The sequence below is a fragment of the Panthera onca genome, chromosome A2 (assembly GCF_046562875.1).
Source record: "Panthera onca isolate mPanOnc1 chromosome A2, mPanOnc1 haplotype 2, whole genome shotgun sequence".
In the NCBI taxonomy this organism is placed as follows: domain Eukaryota; kingdom Metazoa; phylum Chordata; class Mammalia; order Carnivora; family Felidae; genus Panthera; species Panthera onca.
Window position 1 is genome coordinate 122,906,207 of NC_138340.1, and position 21,408 is coordinate 122,927,614.

General features: G+C 38.3%; 1 protein-coding gene across 9 annotated transcripts in view; it reads right to left on the bottom strand.

The window, feature by feature from the left end:
- PDE1C (phosphodiesterase 1C) overlaps window positions 1–21,408 on the bottom strand; it is a 505,372-nt gene that overhangs the window by 117,457 nt on the left and 366,507 nt on the right. For all 9 annotated transcript variants that reach the window (XR_014137301.1, XM_078440786.2, XM_078440784.2 and 6 more), the window contains exons 4-6: window positions 7,595–7,708; window positions 5,545–5,727; window positions 4,490–4,556 (exon numbers count right to left, since the gene is read on the bottom strand). Coding sequence is in view for 8 of the 9 variants with exons in the window: in XM_078440786.2 (XP_078296912.1) it covers window positions 4,490–4,556; window positions 5,545–5,727; window positions 7,595–7,708 (364 nt within the window). In the remaining variant the exon portion in view is untranslated. The remainder of the gene's footprint in view (window positions 1–4,489; window positions 4,557–5,544; window positions 5,728–7,594; window positions 7,709–21,408) is intronic.

The following is a 21,408-nucleotide window of genomic DNA, read 5'->3' on the forward strand; positions in this document are numbered from 1 at the left end:
TACAGAGCCTGCTTGGGATTCTCTCTCCTTCCCTTTTTCTCTCTGCCCCTTCCCCACTTGTGCATTCTCTCTCTCTCTCTCTCTCTCTCTCTCTCTCTCTCTCATAAATAAATAAATAAATAAACTTAAAAGGGGAGGGGTTAACTTTCAGTAAAGACAGTGTCCTGCCATAAGCATGACAATAAGGACCCATGTGAGACCATGCTGAGTCAAGGTAAAGTGTCAGATGCTTCCCTGGAAGAGACTCTGGTGGCCTGGAACTGTTAACCTAAGTGGCTCTCACCTCAGCCCTCAGTGCATTCCAACATCAGCCAGCTATTCCAATCCTGTCCCGTCTCAAACATCCCAACCACCAAAGATCATCCTAAGGCCACTAGAGTCTCTCTCTTGGATGCCAGGGCACAGGAAAACTAAATCATATATAGGAAAAACAAAACTTTTCCAAAAGGGTTTCAGTGGATTGTTTCAACTGACACTTACTGGTAACCTCACCTCAGCCTTCTATAATTTCTCCTCCATTATAACAACTAAAGAAATAGCTCTAAGTATTGAGCATATTTTCTGTGCCAGGCTCAGTGAGAGAAGTGTTAATGTACATTTGCTAGCCCTCACAACTCTAGAAATAGGTGTTACTTTCCCCACTTTTGCAGATGGCAACCTCTGAAAGACGAGAGGAATTGGCTAATGCCATTTGGTGGCAGATCCAGGTAACAGTCCCAATGATATCACTGCCAACAGATGGCATTGTAAACTCAGTGAATATATGCTGTGACTGAGGTCTTATGCCCCAAATGCCCAACAGGGCCCAGGCCATAGACAGTGGGGCCATTTAAGATAACCCAAGACCTAAAGCTTCACCTTAGCTACCATAATTGCCATTGTCATGCCATCCATCGTCTGACCATTAGTCCTAAGGAAAAGTCCACAGACAACTCAGTAGGTGGGAAAACATTTTGTGATTTTTTAATCCTATTCTCTCAAATGAATAGAAAAGAGAAAGGCTGTCACTGAAAATTGAGAAATCATCACAGTAAGAAGTCATTATTTATTCTGAATATTAGGAGTTAGAGAAACAGGAGGAAGAGTGTGAATAGTGAGATGGATGTTCTCTCCTGCCACTCATTTTTATTTATTTTTTTAAATAAAGAATATGTTTATTATTTTTTTAATATGAAATTTATTGTCAAATTGGTTTCCATACAACACCCAGTGCGCCTCCCAACAGGTGACCTCCTCAACGCCCATCACCCACTTTCCCCTCCCTCACACTCCTCATCAACCCTCAGTTTATTCTCAGTTTTTAAGAGTCTCTTATGGCTTGCCTCCCTCCCCCTCCTTTTTTTCCCCCTTCCCCTCCCCCATGGTCTTCTGTTAAGTTTCTCAGGATCCACATAAGAGTGAAAACATATGGTATCTGTCTTTGTATGACTTATTTCACTTAGCATAACACTCTCCAGTTCCATCCACATTGCTACAAAAGGCCATATTTCATTCTTTCTCATTGCCAAGTAGTATTCCATTGTATATATAAACCACAACTTCTTTATCCATTTGTCAGTTGATGGAGATTTAGGCTCTTTCCATAATTTGGCTATTGTTGAAAGTACTGCTATAAACATTGGGGTACAAGTGCCCCTATGTATCAGCACTCCTGTATCCCTTGGGTAAATTCCTAGCAGTGCTATTGCTGGGTCACAGGGTAGATCTATTTTTAATTTTTTGAGGAACCTCCACACTGTTTTCCAGAGTCTGCCACTCATTTTTAAAAGGGCCGTAGTTGTGATTCTCCAAATTTAATGTTCTTCAGAACCACCCAAGGTGCTCAGGAAAAAAATGCTGATTCTTGAGTGAGGGATTTGTAGAATCCTGCCGCGGGACGTGGAGTCTCCATTTTTAACAAGCACCTACTTTAACTGTCGTAAGCCATTCTTCCTGTCTTACCAAACTTGGCCCAAGGCCCATTCCCGAAGAAAAATTTCATGAACTTCCTATCAGTCTAACATAGCCTGAAACTCCTCATTTCCTCCCACTTTAAACCTGGAGTCTGCCCAGGGTGTCTCTTTCTAAGTTACACAACAGCTGCCTTCTAAACAATAACAACACTTCTATAATTTCAATAACCCCACCTCAAAAGATTAGAGAGAAAACTCCCCAAATGAGAAGCTAGCATATATTGGATAGAAAAAATTAAAAGAACAAAAATTTCAAATTTAGAGATTGGTGGTGGTTAATTATTCTCTTATTTAAGTGTGATTTTATGCCATGTTCTTACATTAATCACAAAGGTTAACATGACAGTGGCATGATGGTTATTTTACTGAATTGTATTTTATAAGTCTTTCAGGAAATTTTCTATAATAGAAGGAAACAATAGTGGTTCCATATAAACTGCTGGCAATGAAGTAGAAATAACCTTTCCTAACAGGCACCACCTAAAACAAAACAAAAAAAAAAAGGAAAGAAAAAAAAAAAGAATATCTGTGTGATCTTGCCAACTCACCTTCAATCCACTGCAGATAAAACCAAAGTCTTGTGGGGGTGGGGGGTGGGGTAGAAATATTACATTGTAAAAAGATCTTGAACTTCCCCAGTAAACAGCAGACAGGATCAAGACAAAGGGAAGCTTTAGCCTTATGCACATTATCAGCAATACTTGTGGAGAAGGGTAGTAATTTGGAGAGTTAGTACTTATTCTTGGGCTGTATCATCTAGGTTCCTTTCCCCTCAGAAAGACAACATGTGCTCATCAGAGAATTACTTTTCCCTAAGCTAAAAAATAACAATTCATGGATATCCCAGGTTGCTCCACATTTTCTTCAGTTATTTTGCATAGAAAAGATGCTCCAATTTAGAAGAAATATTTTCATAAATTTCTTAGCACAGGTATAACCACCTGTGTTGATGTTCACAATAAAAGAAGAAATTATAAGATAAAGGCTTCTTTTAATGTCCCTAAGCTTTCATTGAATGTTTCAGGTTCAGTTAAGAAAATCAATGCAGCTTCATAATGGGTGTTATGAAACATCAGATCTCGTGAAGCGATTTCACTGATTAAATGAGAAATGTCGCTACGAATTTCACCAATGTATTGGGCACTGGTGGGGGGATTGAAAAGGAGTGACAGGAAACGTGTCTTCTTGCTGTAACCTTCTTGAGTATCTTTCCTGTTCTTAGGATGAGCTAAGAGACAGAAAATGGAGAACTGAGAATCTGAATATAGGGTCTCACAAATTCAATTAGTGAATGTTCTTGCAGCAAGAGAAAGAGACTATGAAATATATAATCAAAATGGCCCCAAAAGGCGCACTCTTGACATTGAATTAGGCACTCCCATCCCTGATTCCATAAATAGGTAATTTAAGTTATCTTCCAAAAATATCATCAGGTAATACATGTTTCAGGTTTCAGAGAAAGACAACAATACATTTAACAATAGTAATGATGCTAGGATGTCCCTGAGCAAATGGATGATTCCATGTACAGACATCATGCAATCTCAAGGAGCCAAGTGATCTGGCCCTTAGCACAGCCCCACCCTCAAATCCAGAAGCCAGATCCGCTTTAGTACAGCCAGGATAACCTCAAACCAGTGGACCTGAACGGATGCATATCTAGAGGAATACATCCGCTTTGAGGCTTTTAGAGATATTCTATACAATTCCAAGAGCTTGCCTGACAAAATAATTCTCCAGGACTTAGCACACTTAGACTCAAATGTCTATGTAACTTCTCATGGAACTTTTGGGCTCAGTGGGAGTCTTGGGTAAACAGTAGGATACATGGGTTCTGGGGGCATACATTCATGCAGTAAAACGTTACTGAGAGCTTACAATGTGATTGGAACTCTGGTATCAAACTTTAGCTCTGGCTGTAATTAACTGTATCTTTTTAAAAATCTCACTAAGTCTCAGTTTTTTCATCTACAAAATGGGCTTAGAGTAGATAATCAGACAATGATACCACTTTGATCAGCAAAGATCCTTCTGATGGTGATGTAGAAAAATATGAAACCCACACTGTGTGATTTAAAAAATTATCAGGGCGCCTGGGTGGCTCAGTTGGTTAAATATCTGACTCTTGATTTCAGTTCAGGTCATGATTTCACAGTCATGATCTCGCCACCATGAGATTGAGCCCCGTGTCAGGCTCTTGCTGAGCATGGAGCCTACTTGGGATTCTCTCTCTCTTCTCTCCCCTTCTCTCTCTGGCCCTACCCTACTCATTCTCTCTCTCCCCCTGTCTCTCTCTCTCTCTTAAAATAAATAAATAAGCATTTATAAATAAACAAACAAACAACAGAAAGAAAGAAAAAAATTAGCAAGACAAAGGCAAAAAGATTGTGATACTGTAAGAACAGATAAGTGAAAAATAAGAAGTCAAGAATGACTGGGAAACCTGCACATGAAAGCCTCTCATTTTCTAACAACAAATGTAACTATACTTTTTATAGGATACCGTGTACACTGTAAGATCTTTTCATTGGTATTACCTTTAATGCTTCAATAACAGCTGGTGGGTAGCTCAGTCCAACCATGTTTGATGTCCGTCTGTACATTCTGGCAAAGTCAGAGGGGAGAAATGCAATGTCATATCTTACAAACAGGAATTAGCAGGACACACACTTATACTAAGTGCTGACAAATAATGAGAAGTCATGTCGTTGGGTGAACCAAGAAACGTAATGGTGTTTTACAACCTTTTTCATAGTCATTCAAGTCGCCTAAGAAAGAGTTAAATTCAAGAGAAATTAAAGCAATCCCAAATATGTGAACCATTGGAAAGAAACAAAAAAAAATTAATCTCTGTGCCCCAAATTGGAAAGTCAATTATTAAAATGGGTCACTTCTTCTGCCAGAAGTGAATTATAGTACAGCATAGACAGTATGCAAAGTAGCACTTTAACCTGAATGAGGAACTCCTATGGGCAACCCATTTGGAAGAGCTTGTTCTTTAGAACTGTCAGAAACAAAAAGAAAAATGTCCCAGGTGAACTCTGAACTGAATGTGGCATTTCTAAAACCTGTAACTGTGTAATGAGGGTCATAGGAAGAATAAATTGATTTGTGCAGTAAGGATTATAGGAAGAAGAAATCAATTACTGCAATCTATTTCTGGGGAAGGGGGCAATTTAACTTAAAGAGCAAAATGGCCAACAAAATTGGAAAGTGTCATGGGGAACTCAAAGCCTTTCAACAAACTGGTCCCAGTGGGTCAACAACCTCAAGGCATCTTTGCCCTGTTCCAAATGCAGGCACTATCCACATATGTCAAAGGATGATGGATTAGATGATGGCCTTTTTTAAAACTCAAACCAGATCTTTTCTAGTTAACAGAAAGCATTCTGAGCAAAGGCAAACGCTTGTCCTAATGATGCTACAGAGATTAAATAGATATGTTTTGGCAATCCCTCATTCAAGACTATCTGTTTCCACCAGAATTTTCTGGTTTATAAAGACACCAAAATTAAATCAAAGAAAAGCTTTCAGTTGTTGGAAACTGGTGTTCCTTTTGCTGCTTTGGTCATTGAATGACAGCTATCTTTACCTCTCCACAAATATCCCGGCCTGCACTGCATGGACAATGCTCTTGAACCGTGGTTTCTCCTCGCTCCTTCTGAGCATCATCCCCATCTGCCTCGTGAAGGTGGAGGCCAGCCAGTCTCGGACCTCAGAAGGCACTGCATCTGACTGAATGTCACTGAGTTCATCCTCTGTATCCAGGAGTCGCCTGAACGGAGGAAATACAACCAGGACACTGAGATTAAATCTGAAGTTAGAGCTCTCTGTTCAAAACAGCTGCTCCTTCTTTCTACCCCACCTGCATACATAGGTACAACGAAACCAGATAAAAATGGCCACAAAAAATACAGCATGTTTTTAGTAAGGCTTGTAAAACCTCACCATTTATGTTTCAGGATGGTTCTGTCTACCAGACTGGACAAAGAAACACAGAACTCAGAGGAAGTCAAATATACTCCATCTCAGGCTGTAGGTCTCAGACCCACTGCACTAAGGAGCACCCAGTATCTGTATTCCTAGGTTTGTGGAATTTGAATGGGATATAAATCCTCCACTTAAACATGCAATCACAGGGAGGTTTATTTTAGAGATGGACCATGTGGCATTATTTTGGGTTTAAAAAAAGAATATTTAAAGATTTTGCTATAGACAATAATACTGTATCACAAACTCCGAAGTTGCTAAGAGACTAGATCTTAATTGTTCCCACCACAAAAAAATAATGATGATTATGTGACCTGATAGAGGTGTTAGCTAACACTATGGCGGTAATATTATAATATATAACATATAATAAATCAACCCACTGTACAACTGAAAGTTACCCAATGTTATACATCAATTATAAATAAATTTTTAATAAAAATAAGTTTAAAATAAAATAAGTATTTTTTTAAAAATTTAATTTAAAAGAGAAAAAGAACTACTTTGTAAAATATTATCCAAATCACATCAACCCAGTCCTCTGAAATAATAAACATCTGAAATGATGTCAACTGATATGCTTTCTAGTTTGATAGCACATTATAGAAATTTAAATTCTAAATTCAAGAAAAATTTCCAAAATAATTCAGTTCTTTATTTGAGCTCAGTTACGTAAGTCAGATGTGCTTACCTGACTTTTCAAACTTGTTCATAGGTCAGACCACCAGAAGAGAACATAAATAGTATTGAGTTATAATAAAATTATATTTTATATTTATATTAAGCCCTGCTAAAAATAAGCAGTATAAACAGGTGTTCATAAAAAGGGTTTTTTAAAAAAGGTTCTTTTTCCCCCCCTTTAGACACATCAATTGGGGGGCAGGGGAGAAAATGAAACATTTGGGGAAAAACTAAAATATCAAATTTCCTTAAATTAGGAACTAAGGATGTCACCAAACACTAAGCCACATACATAATTCTTAGATCAGGGGGAAATCCTTTCAGATTGGAATCTGGCACAGGAAAGTAAGACTGACAGAGGAGCCTGTCTGAATTAGGAAAAAGAAGATAACATTTTCATATTTACCATGTCAACGTTTTTCAAAAGAAAAGCCGTTTTGCTATTTTCAAATGCATTTGGTGACTGGAAGTGCTTTCATACTTTTGGGTAATTCAAGTGGGATGAGTCTATTAAGAAAATCAGTAACATGTAAGATTGAAGGAGGAATTCTCGGTGCTTAAGGGGATAAATGCTTCACTACCACTTCAGGAGTTTCCGCTTAGAGACAGATGTGAATTAAAACACGAACATAATTTTTAGGCTGAGGCTGACAATGTGCAATAATTACAGTGGAACTCTACACTTGATAAGAAATCTTACCATATTTTTAAAAATCATTTCTTCTCCTCTTACATTATCTCACTTCATTGTCATAAAGGCCATGTGAGAGAAGTTCAAGTAGCTTCTTTTCTAGATGAGGAGGTACAGAGGATGTGTGAGGGTGAAAATCTACCTGATTCCTTTGTGGAAACTAAAGTGCCATGACCAGTCATTTGACTGCTACCCCATACAGGCCATGGGGGACATTTCAGAAAACCACATGACAGAAAACTTCCCATCAGTGCACTAACTTCTGTCATTTCTAGCTTACCTGGTTTCATCAATGTACACGGATTCAAGTACTGTGGCTGCATATTCCAAATTCTTCTTAAGATCTACCACTGAAGCCTCTCCTCTTTCTAATTGTTTGACCAAAGACCGTAGCCTAGGGGGAAAAAAAGACATGACTAAACTAGAATAGAGGAAACAAAGAACAATCTTACAATTATAGTGACACATTTTACAGCCGTTGAATATTTTTATTTATCCCAATATACCTGAAAGGAAAACACAAATCTAGTGATGGAGTTGACCAGTATTTCTCAAAAGAGCAAGTTATAAAACAAACACATACGTTTTTGCCAATGTGAAGCAAAAACAAAAAATGTTCTCATCCACCAGGCACTGACCACCCCCGAGACTTCTAGCTATCTTTTATCTAAGAGTTCCCTAAATTACCAATGATTTTGCTGCTTCTCTGATTTCAATTTTTTTGGTTCTAATTGGACGTATTAAAGCATGAGCAGCACCAATATTCACCAAATGCCACTGGAGATTCCACTGTGTTGAAGACTATGTTATGTTTGTTCAGCAGTGACCAGCTTCATGAGCCTGCATGGGTAACCTCATGGCCAACAGGTGTTCCAGGATAGGTAAGGAGAGTCAGACCACCAAAATACCCATAGAGGGCTACATAAGGAATACATGAAGAGAAACTATTTTCCTGGACAGGAGGAATTCCTTGCAGATTAATACCCCAGCTCTAAGCGGGGGGTGGGGGTGGGGGTGGAGGGGTGGGGGGGGGAGAGGCTGGATGATAAATCAAGGTAATGAAGACAAGACCTTCCCCACTGCTGGTCAAGTATTCCAGACAATGTAAAAGAAATGATAAAATATGCTCTCTTATTTATATCAACATTATCCCCACAGAGAAGGAGTTAGCATATATGAGAGCAATAAAATGACAGCAGATCAAAGTCCAGTAACTGAGAACTCTGTAAATACCAGAGATATGGAGGTTGAACAAACTCCTTGGGCTGTTTGACACTAGGTAAAGCAAAGAGCAGAAACTTTGAGGACAACCTTGGGTCTGAGCCCCATATCCCAACATATTAGCTATGCTATACCAGGCCAGTTATTTAACTTCTCTGAGTGTCAGCTAAAAAAAAAAAAAAAAAAAGGGAGATTCAACCACCAAATGTTCTAAGTTGACATAAAGATTGAATCAAATTGATATTAATATGTTCACATCAATCATGTGGATTTTTTCTAGCTTTAATATAATTAACACATCACATTGTATAAATTTAAGGTGTGCAACACAGTGATTTGACACATGCATATACTGCAAAAATGATTACCAGAATAGGATTAGTTAACACATTCATCATCTCAAATATTTACAACCTGTTTTTGTGTGTGTGTGTGTGTGTGTGTGTGTGTGTGTGCGCGCGCGGCAAAGACATTTAAGATTTACTCTGTTGGCAACTTTCAAGTATACAATACTTGAAACTAATACTTGCTAACTATAATCACGGTGCTATAATCACCAAAACACATTAGATCCCCAAAACTTATTCATCTTATAACTAAAAGTCTCTATTCTTTGACCAACATCTCATTTCCTCTTTGTTTTTCTGAAGGCAATTGTTACTATTATTGCTGCTGTTATTCAGTGACCTTGATCATCAGAGGCAGCCAGACAGGAAACATTCTAGCAATATACCTAAGAGTATTATGAAGTCTCCATTTCCCAAGGCTATGCCCACGTTCCTGACTTCAAAATATCCTCAGATTTGCCATCATAAGACATAATAGGTCACTTCTTGGCCAGGTGTAGACTACTCCCCTCCAGATCTACATGAAAATGATCACCTGTAAATACTGAGGAAAAGTTCTGGATTAACCTTAAACAGTAGTTCAGCCACACAAAAGAAAATTCCCAGGAATTTCAGTGATGTAAAATACAGAAGAAATTAGATTGAGGATGGTCACTACTGGACTTGTGAATCTCCAGCACGTAATGGGAAAATAGGCAAAGGAAACCAGCAGAGGCCTCTGTGGGCTTAGAGGTAAGGATCAACCCTATGGCTCCCATTAGCAGCACTAGGAAGTGTTCTGGATTTCAGGGGCAGCAGGACAGGGAGTTGGCATGGAGGGCTTACCAGTCACTCACACACAGTGGACAGCCAGCCTGCCAAAGAATGGGGAGATTGTTGTAGCTGTGAGCCCTGAGAGCTATTCCAAATAAGGAATGGAAGTTCTTTAGCAAAACACATTCCTGGCTAAGTCTGCCTCTAATTTTGACTCTCACCTCCAGGGGCCCAACTACCCCCAAGATGTCTGGAATCTCAACCAACAAAGTCAAATGAGGGTAAATTTAAAAAAAATTTTTTTTAATTTTCTCCCTTCATTTGGGGTTTAAAGATTCCACCAGGAATTGACATGAATCTCTAATAGGACCCATGTCAAATCTCAAAACCTAAGAGGAATGAACCAAAAGTAAAAAAAAAAAAAAAAAAAAAAAAAAGGCTAGACAAAACGTAAGACTAATAATAGAAGTAAGGACCAGATGATTCTGTCTACCTGCAATAGGGCTTCCATAAGAAATAAACAAACAGAAGCAGCTTTAGTCAAACAAGTTTTCCTAGACTGAAGAAAGCCTTTTGTAAGAGGATGAAAAGGGATCAGATAAAACCAGGAAAAAATAAATAAAAACATCCAACATTTGCTGTTGTAATTTTTCATTTCAAGGAATAGAGAAAAGAACTTGAAAACGTTTGAGAAAATAAAATATATGACTTACAAAGTAAATAGAAATGTAGCTGGCCATAGAATTCTACCATGCCAAATACCAGAGAGCAATTTAAAAGTAATACCATTTTTTAAAGAATAATGTGGTATAATTCAAGAGATCTATGTCTATATCTATACAGTAGAATTGCCTACAAATATATTCTCAGGTGTGGATAAGTTCAAAAATCCATCATTAATATGATTTTCCAAAAAAACCAAAACAAAACAAAAAAACAATAAACTTGAAGGCATACTCTAGGACAGTGATCTTTCAAGGGTGGGAGTACATTCATGGTTCTCCCATTAAATGGATTGTGAATTCATGACCTAGATTTAACTAAGCCAGTCTTTACAAAATACACAAGTAATTTCAAAGATTTTAACAAATGGCAGATGAAACACAATCCTAATTATATAAGGCCAAGGAAATATAAAAATGACTGACAGGTCTTCTCCCAAGACAAGCTCCTGTTCCTAGTAGAAGGGCTTCCTATGTCACTTTTATGAACCAAAAAGCAATTATAATCATCAAAAACAACTGAAATTATTAAGAACATTATATGGAATACTGCTTTAAATCCACTATTCTTAAAGATCCCTACTCCCAGGAAAGCACAATATCGGGGCAATACAAGTCTAGAAGAGTTGGGTATCATCTTGTGATCTCGCACCAGGACCACAGGCCAGAACAGGAGTGGGGCTCCCAGGGAAAGCATCACCTGGAATCCCACTCCACAGTTCAGATTAGAGTGCTGAAAATCATCTCCCCTGGAAAGTCCCAGGCTTGGTACCACAAGTAGCCGAAAATCAACAGTGTGGGGCTCCATCCTGATGTAGTCACCAGTCGTGCCAGTCAGACATTGGGCACAGCCACATTTATGTATCTGCTGTGAAGGTCTGACACGACAAAGTTGTAAACAGAAGCAAACCCATAACTGAGTGACTTCAACAAACCCAAAGAAGAAATAATACAGAATAAAGTACCGTTAGGGTGCGTAAGAAGTACTAAAAATTCTTATCTGTTCCCATTTCCCTGGCTTACAAGATGAGCAAAAGATTCTACCTACACCCTGGTGGACACAAAGGAAACCTAGGACACACTCAGTGTGTTTATGGAGAGCACCTAGTTGACAGTCACCTCTCTTTGTTCAAGAACAACTAAACAGAAATATATATATATATATATATATATATATATATATATACACACACACACACACACACATTATTATATATTATATATCATATATATACTTATGTATATACTTATATAATATATAATATTATATATATAATATATATAAAACCTATCAATGAAAAGATTCAGCATTAAAGAAAGAGAATACAGCACTCAAAATGAAGAGCAAGGACTCACTTTCAAAAATAAAATTCACTAATGGCAACAGAAGTAAGTTTTAGGGAACATCTGCTTTGTGTTCAATAAAATTCAAGAAAACATGGATCTGTGAAACAAAGGTGAGAGTGGAAATCATAATGTAATAAAAAGCAAACATATTGAGACAGGAAAAGAAATTTAAAAGAAACAAAACACGACAATAGAAAGACTATATAAACTTTTTTTTTTTTAGAAAAAAAGAAGTAAATGGTGACCAACTTTTTAGACGCCCAGCTCCTATTTGGACTGGCACCCATCAAACACAAGCCATAGCTGTCTCTGTCCACATAGCTGCCAGCTTTATGCTTTATGCAGCCACCACACAAACCCTAGAAAATTCCAAATGTCCTTATTTTCAAATATTGTTGAGCTCTAAGACAGCATTCAGGTGGGTGTTTCTCCACTGGCCCCCTCTACACCCTCTCCTCCTTATCCTTCTTGGAATCTGATGCCCTGTCCTTCCCTACCTACCACATGAAACTGTAGCTTCGTGAATGGAAGAGTTTCAAATTAGCTCTTTCACCACTGCCACCAAATCCCTAGATTTGAATCCATCTTAAGAAGAGTTGTCTAAAAATAGCCAAGATCTCTCATACCCACTTATAAAGTATTTTTGTTAACTTTGGAGAAGACTAGCTAAAGGAGGAAGGCTCGGATGCCCTCCTTTGTTTTCCTAGTGAAATTTGTCTGGGTATTCTTCCATGTGGATTCATTTCACCTAAAAGCCAAGGTCCCAAAGGACCAATCCCAGGTAAGCTCTACTCTATATAACTAGCTATTTAATACTATTCATAAGAAATTTTGGTCCAGGCACCTAAAGGAAGGGAGAGAGGGAGAAAGCTGAGGGGGGGAAAAGGGAAATATACAACAATACCAATAATAAAGTTTCTCTTCTGCATGAATGTTCATAGTTTCCAGCACTACATTTATTTCTGTCACCATGGCTGCCAGATAATGGTTCCAATATAGAAGTGCAACACCATTTTAGGACTAGCTTATGCTTTCAAACTTTGGCAATATGCCTTTCTGTTATGAAGGGTATAATTTTATTGTGGATGAACCACGGCATCTTTACCCGAGTCCTCCACTTCTCTACAGAAGCTGCTTTCCACAGGCTTCCCAGCTACAAGGCATATGATGAAATGCTGTGTTACTTAGCTTCCCGTGCCCTCAAGCCCAGAGCAAGTCCTGGATGCTGAGTTACCTTGAGACCATGCCATTATTTGAAACGCATATAAGCATCAGAAGAGAGAACTAAGTGAGGAAAGGCCGAACACCATATTTTTGAATTTGAAAGGCTGTTGGAATGGATAATTTTCTAGAACCAATGGGGTTGATTTTATTAGGAAACAACTTTTTGACTCAATTTCATAACCCAGAAAATTGCCCTACAATGGACTAAGCACTACTCCCCACCCAGGTGACGTCCTAAAAACCCTCCTATACTATGCTTTGAAAGCACATATATTCGTTGAGCTTTAGACACTACTACAATGAAATCAGAAAAGCCTACCAAGCAAAAATAAACTGGAATAAAAAGCCAGGAAATACGGTTTCTTATTATCGGTCCTTTCTGCCCCAGGTTATTCCCTTTGAGAATGGATAAGCAGCAACAAAAATGCCACTGGGGCCAAGGATGGCTGTTATCTCAGACAGGCTTTGTTTAATTTGAAAGAATGTAAAAGGGAACTGGATCTTTTAAAACACTTCCCGTGCAGGTTCCAGGGAATCATGAGTCCTAAAAACTCTTTTGAGTAAAACACTCAGTGTTTCAGTTCATCACATCCGTGTATTTGTAAGGCAAAAACATCTCTGTGTACTTTTCACACACCTGTTTCCTCCATGTCACTCCCATCCCCTGCCACTTACCTAAATGCCACAGAAAGTAAATTAGAACAATTCTTCCTAAAACAGCCCTAAAATGGGATACTCTAAGTGACCCTCAGATTTATGTTTTAATGTCATCTGCCAATGCCATCTGAGTATTTTTCTGGTGATTTGTTTTTATAATTAATTAGGGTGCCTGCACTTGTAACACTCATTCAGCATTTGCTGGGTGCTTTCTGTATGCAGGCACTGTGACAGGCTCTTACAATCCAAAGGAGAAAATGCAGAACTTTTCCTTAATTAGGGAAGATGGACAGCTAATAGGCACCTGCCATGAAGCATGGCAAGCATGATCCCTGAGGTGACAAAGGTGCTAAGAAAGCAAAAAGGAGGGGAATGTACAAATAACAAGGCACTCACTTGAGGAGGTGACATCAGAGCCACTGGAGGCCAGATAGGCATCAGCCAGGCAAGCGAGATAAAAAAAACAAAAGAAAACAAAAAACTGGCAAACTTTAGACTAAGGGAGCAGCCAGAAGACTGTGATCCATTCAGGAAATTCCCATAGGTAGCTGGAACTTAGGGGTATATGAAGAGATAAAACTTTAGAAGGCAGAAAGAAGCCAGACCCTGGCGGGACTATTGTGCCAAGCTAAAGAAATTTAATTTTCTCCTGGAGATAATGTGGATTCCCCTGGACAGTTTTTAAATGGGGTAGGGAGCGGCATGATAAGATTTTCATTTTATTTTTTAATTTAAGTTTATTTATTATTGAGAGAGAGAGAGAGAGAGAGAGAGCGTGAGCAGGGGAGGTGCGGAAAGAGAGGGAGAGATTCCAAGCAGGCTCCACACTGTCAGTGTGAAGCCAGATGCAGGGCTCAAACTCATGAACCCGTGAGACCATGACCCTAGCCTAAACCAAGAGTCAGACACTTAACCAACTGAGACACCCAGGCGTCCTAAAGAATAGCGTTTTAAAAGATCTAGCAGCAGAGCAAAGGAGTGCAGTTACTTAGTAAGTGGGAAAATTCTATACATTTTTGTTGTAATTAGCCTTGTCTAATAGCCTGAACAGTGCAGTAGGAATATAATGTCTCCTGTGAGAGCACAGTGATAAATAAGGTGTTGCATGAGTTTGGTGGTAGTATGGATTGTTGTTTTTAATAATTTCTGGGAAAGGACTTGTTTGGAGCACGTGGTATCCTGATACAGCGACCCCCAAAAGCACGAACACCAACAAAAATGATGACTGGCAAGAATAGCCTAGTTACGTAACTTTTACCTTTTGTTAATGCCCTAAATAAAAGAGAATTTTGCTTCTATGGCTCCCAACATGCTTAGGCAGAGGTTCAAATAGATTTAAATAGATTATTGGGCTCGAATTATTCTTTCACTTAAAAAAAAAAACTGGGTGCCTAGGTGCATTTCTGTATTTTTACATACCTCTCTATATACGTCATTGACTAGTAAAAACATAATGTTATACAAGACTTTAAATATCATTATTAACAAAATTGACCTAATTGAACATGTACTGAATAAACACTACAGTCAGTTGCAGAGTACGTTCTCTTCAAATGCACCTATAACATTTATCAAAATTGACTATATGCTGGGTCATAGCAAAAATATCAACAAATTTCAAATAATTGAAACCAGATAATGTTCTCCAATAACAGTGGAACTCAGGTTGAAGTCAATAACAAAAAAAAATGAATAGAAATACTCTAAATGTTTGAAAATTTAGGAATATACTTCTAAATAACCGTGGGTCAAAGATTAAATGAGAAAATCATTCTAATGTCAATAAAAATATGATACATCAAAAATTGTGGCATTCAGGTAAAGCAGTGCTGAGAGGGAAATATATAGTCTTTTATTTTTTAATTTTTTAACATTTATTCATTTTTGAGAGACAGAGAACATGTGTGGGGGAAGGGCAGAGAGAGAGGGACACATAGAATTTGAGGCAGGCTCCAAGCTCTGAGCTGTCAGCACAGAGCCTGATGTGGGGCTTGAACTAATGGACCGAGAGACCATGACCTAAGCCGAAGTCAGATGCCTAACCCACTGGGTCACCCAGGTGCCCCTGGAAATATATAGTCTTAACTAACTAGATCAGAAAGGGAGAACATCTGAAAATAAGTGATCTCATTATCTATCTCAAGACATTAGAAAAAGTAAGTTAACCCATCTCAAGAAAACAGAAAAAGAACAAGTTAATCCAGAAGAAGTTAAAGATAGCAAAAAAATAAACACAATAAACAAAACTTAAGTAGAAAACAAACGTTTACTTAGGAAAAATAAAGCCAAAATAATAACAAAAAATAATCACCAAAACCAAAAGCTAGGTAAATCAATAAAGCTTAATAATTGAATTCAATAATTCAAATAATTGAAAAGCTTAATGAAATGGTTAAGCCAAACAAGACTGATCAAGACAAAGACAAAAAAAGACAAAAAAAAGGCACAAGTAACCAAATATCAATAATAAAAGAGAGAATATTACTACAGATCCCAGAGACATTTTAAAAAATACTAAAAAAATAACATAAATAATTTTCTGCAGATACATTTAAAAATTGAGATAAAATTTTTAAATTTCAGACAACTTAATTTATCAAAAAAATTTATAAGAAAAAAGATAAAATATAAAAACTTCTGTATCCACTGAAGAAACTGAATCCATAGTTTAATATTTTACCACAAAGAAAACGACAGTGCTAAATCATTTTATCAATGAATTCATCCAAAGAGAACATAACACAATCTTCCAGAGAAAAGCAAAAGAAGAAACATTTTCCAATTCATTTTGTGAAGCCAGCATAATCTTGCATCCAAAACTAAACAAGACAATTATAATAACAGAATTACAGATCAGTCTCTCATAAACATAGATGCAAAAATCCTAAACAGAATTTTAGCAAACTAAATCCAGAGATAAATAAAATGGAAAGCAAACACCAAGCAAACTTGCAAAATGCAAGGTTGCTTTAATATTTTAAAGCAATGAATAAATGGTATTATTTTAACAGAAATGAAAGAAAAAATCATACACTCTTCATAATAGGTTTAGAAAAAGCATTTGAAAAAACATCTATTCATGATAAATATCTTCACAAAGAAGGAGTCAAAGTGAATTTCCTAAATCTGACACTGGGTCTTTAAAACAAAATACTACAGCAAACATCATCACACATAATACTGAAATATGGTGAGTTTTCCTGTTGAACTAGCTAATATGGGGACATGTATTACCACTACTTCCCTTCAAGCCTATATGGGAAGTTCTCACCAGCTCAAGAAAGAAAGGAGAAGAAATAAAAGGCATAAATACTGGAAAGGAAAAATAAAACTGTACTACAGATGAAATCCTACATAGACAGGATATCTAAAAGAATTTGCAAGTATTATAATTAAAAGGTGAATTTAGCAAGGTCACTGGATAAACAGCAATAAATAATTACAAAAGCATCAAAAAGGAAAGTATCCAGAAATAAACTTTATAAAAGACAAAAAAGAACTCTATAAAAAACTGTAAGGTATTATTAAGAGAAGTCTAAATGGCCTAAAGAATAATCCATGTACATAAATTTAAAACTCAGTATTTAAGAAATAGGAATTCTGTCTAAATTCATCTATAGATTCCATGTAATCCCAAACAAATTGTCCACAGGTCATTTGGTAGAAATTGACAGGCTGGTGCTAAAATTTATTTGGAAATGCAACCAAATATACCAAATATTGTTTTTGAACAAAAAAGAACAAAGCTGAAGAAATTATACTCCTAAATACGAAGACTACTACAAAGCATTTAATTCTGGCCCTGTGTCCCTTAACCACGTCGCTATTTTAGCCTTCTCCTCTCAATATCCAGCTGGCATGTGTAAGGATGTGCACCTGTACTTTTATATTAATTTAAACACAACATAAGTAGGCAAGGGAATCTGCTACAAGCATAACTAAAACAGCTCAATATAAATTGCTTTTAAATGATCCTGGTCTACATGCGACTGTTCTATTCCATCAGCATGGGCCCATTCTTTGGATGCCCACTTGAGGGTATCACTACATACTCTCTAGGTTGCTGTGGATTCTCTGATGCCTCTTGTTTTCATGAAGCTACACCATGAACATACCTGAATATTCAGTCTTCTCTTACTTTCGGTTCTACAGAGTAAATCTCCTTTCAGGATGCATGTTTGTGGGTGAGAGAGTGAGAGGATGTGAGGGCACATGCATGCAAACTCACTATCAACACCAGGCAGAAAGCCCTGTTTAGACCAGGAGAAGCCTTGTATTTTTATGGTATTCCAGGAGGTATTATGACCTAGGGTTAAAGTATCAATTCATTTTGAGTTGATAATATTGACTTTGTCCTATGGAGTTCTTATGATCATATAATGTATTGATTTAGAAAGGGGGTTCCCTCTAGTCATTCTTGGTCTTCTAGAGAAATAATTCTTTAATACTAGTTTATCCCTTACTTGTTTTCACTGTCACTCAACTCACACATTCTAGGTTTTGTTTTGTTTTTTAAGTTTATTTATTTACTTTGAGTGAGGGAAGGGGCAGAGACAAAGGGAGAGAGAGAATCCCAGGACGGAGCCCGACCTGGGGCTCAGTGTCACGAACCACGAGAACATGAGCCAAGACCCAAGAGTCGGATGCCTAACCCACTGAGCTACCCAGACACCCCTCACATATTCTGTTAAAAAGAGATAATGCAAAAAAAAAAAAATTAAAAAATAAGTGCAAGACACACAATTATGCCAGGAAAATCTTTACTCCTGAAAGAAGACATTGTCTCTCTAAAGTATGACTCTAGGTGGGCAGAGCTTATTAGAACAGAGTGCTAATGTGAGAACCCACTTTATTGGCCAGCTTTCTTCAGGAAAAAGAAATAAAAAGAATGAAAAGGAAAACTCAGAGCATCATTCAGAATCTACCACAGGCCATGCTGGGGGCTGTGGAGGGAGATGGAGACGAAATCCTGCCAGCCTACCAAGAGGTAAGTTCCAGAAGCCATTTTTCATTTGCAGCTATTCATGTGCAAAGAATCACCATCACTTTTCTCTGCTAATAAACATGCCACTTCAAAAACATCTGTTGGGACAGACCAAAGAAATGAGAAGGACTAAAAATGTCTTTGAATGGTGGTAATGAGAAAAGGAAGATGAGCGGAAATAGGAGGGAAATCTGCAGGAATATTTAGGCAGGTTGAAACCACACATGGACAAATTTCTCTACATCTTAAGAATCAGCCCAGCCCCATGGCTCCCTCACTTTCCTTCCTGAATTCAGTTCCTTGTTCAACCTGAATTGCACTGTGTTGGAATGATTATCCAGAGAAGCTAAGTAAAGTTCACTCGCCCAGCAAAATCACAGAAATTCTACCATACTAGAAACATAGTATATTTTAATAAGATAAATCCACTTTTGGGTTTTTTTTTCTTTTATAACAGATACAAATAAAATTAATTCGTGGGTAAAAACCTGCAAAGAATGGCTAACAAGATGCTGAATTAGCACAGTTCCCTTCCTTAAGATTAATTCCAGAAGAATTGTAGAAATAAAAACCAAAAAAAACTCAAAGAAAACTGTAAGAGACTCCCAACATGACTCAAGGGTGCTTTGCATGTGTGAGGACAGAGCAGTGCGTGGACCAGAACAGGCAGCAGACCCACCAGGTCCCGGGAGGAAATGGTAGGAGAGGAAGTGTTACAGTCAGTAACTGTTCCCTCCCCTCTTCCACTGCCTCCAAATCCACAGTGGCCGCCCCCACACCTCTGGTGACTCAGAACTCTAAAGGTCAAGAGATTCGGGGAAGTTCGATCAGGGTTGTTCGTCTCACCTTGTGGCTCCACTAAGTTTGACATAGGTTCCAAGACAGCCACAGAAGGAAAGAGAATGTGGAAGGACACATGTGGGAGGGTTTTATGAACCAGGCTGCAATTGGAACTCATCACTTCTGGTCACTCCCCATTGTTCAGAACCCAGTTCATGGCCACACCTTTCCAAGAGAGAAGCTGGAGGATGTAGTCTGGCTGTATGCCCTGGAGGACGAGGGAGCTGGTTTGCTGGAGAGCCAGCCAACCTCTGCCACAGCTAGGAAATGGAATCCTGTCATCTATACTTGTTTTTCCTTTTAACCCTTTTGTTTCTACCCCGTTGAGAAGGTCAAATGGGATACTAACTGTATATTAAGGGGGCTTGTTAACTTGATTATCTTTTTAAACTGAGAATCATAATCATGCTGATTACGGGATAACTTCCCAAACTTTCTGACAAATATGACATCGTTCTCGAGGAGACTATCCTGAGTGAAAAAAGGCAATCCCAAATTTACGTATTATATGATTCCATTTATATCACATTCTTACAATGACAGGATTGTGATATGAAGGACAGATTACTGGCTGCCAGGAGAGGAAGGGGGAGGAGAGTGGGACAAAGATGGGAGCATAAAAGGGAGCTTGGGATGGTGGCACTATCCTGGATCCTGACCGTGGGAACAATGCACAAACCAACATGCCTAATAAAGTTGCACAGGACTAAACATATGTGCACACACATGCACACATGAGTACAATAAAACTGGGGGAATCTGAGAAAGATAAGAGGATTGTGCTCATGTCAATATCCTGGTTGCACTAGAGTTTTACAAGATGCTTCCATTGTGGGAACTGGGTAAAGAGTACGTGGGACTCTCTCCATATTACTTCTAACAATAATCTGAATCCATCTCGAAAGAAAAATTTTAATTTAGAAAAAAGGACATAGCCCTACAGCTCAATGGAATATTGATAACAGGTTGGACTTACGTTGTCCTCACCCTGACTGGTTTTACAGGGGCCTCTCTGTTCATGTGGCCTGTTTAGTATCTACCTCCCAGATCCTTCTGCTTGGTTTCAGCAGGGGAAGGGAGAAATGTTTATGGGTGAGCTGTTAACTGTACGATGGCCTTGGAGAGGATCCAACAAGGGCTTACAATCAGTGATGTTTGGAGCATGGTAAGAACCAAAGACTCAAGGCTATTTCAGGCTGGAGATTCTCAGGCTCAGCTAAAGAAACTGAGATGCTAGCAAATGGTTGACTTGCTAAGTGACTTTCCTTTGGCTTGCTGGGTGACTTTCCTAAGGGGTCCCTGATCCCACCTTTCCTGGCCACGACACCTGCGGAGCTCTAAGGTATGAGGCACCTTCCCTCCTTGCATTTGTGCTATCCCTTTCCAGTTCATCCTCAGAAGTCCGTTTCATTTCACAGGTAATTTCCCTGAGGCAGGCTGGCCACGAAGGGTCTGTGAAGAAGGAAATCCAGAGCTAGGCATGAGGCTGATGGGGTGACGACAGGGAGGCAAGGGTGTGAAAGAACCTGTCACGGTGATTGTGTTGTATTGTACAGTCCTTACCAATGAAACAGGAAACCAATTTGCATATTATTAACATTTGAAGTTTGTTTTCAACCTAATTACCTTTCAATTTCCTGCCAACCGTAAATCATTCTGTTACAGCTTTGGGGTAGGGGGCAGGTAGAGATCTGGACCCATGGTGCATTACCATTCATTGTCTGACTGCTCTAGCACAATCTAATAGCGGAATGTGTCAAAAGCCAAAAGATCCTCCATTCTTCTGCTATATTAATAGGAAAAAAAAAGAGTCAAGGGGACTTTTTATTCAGGCATTATCACCTCACTCACCACTTCTCTTTGTACTTGAGGGTTGGGATTTATTCCACTTTCTCTTCTATTAAAATAGTGCCCCACCCTCTCTATGGTTAGAAACACAAGCTTGCTGTAGCTCAGGTCACTAAACAAGGTAAATGCTAATACAGGACCCAACTCTCAT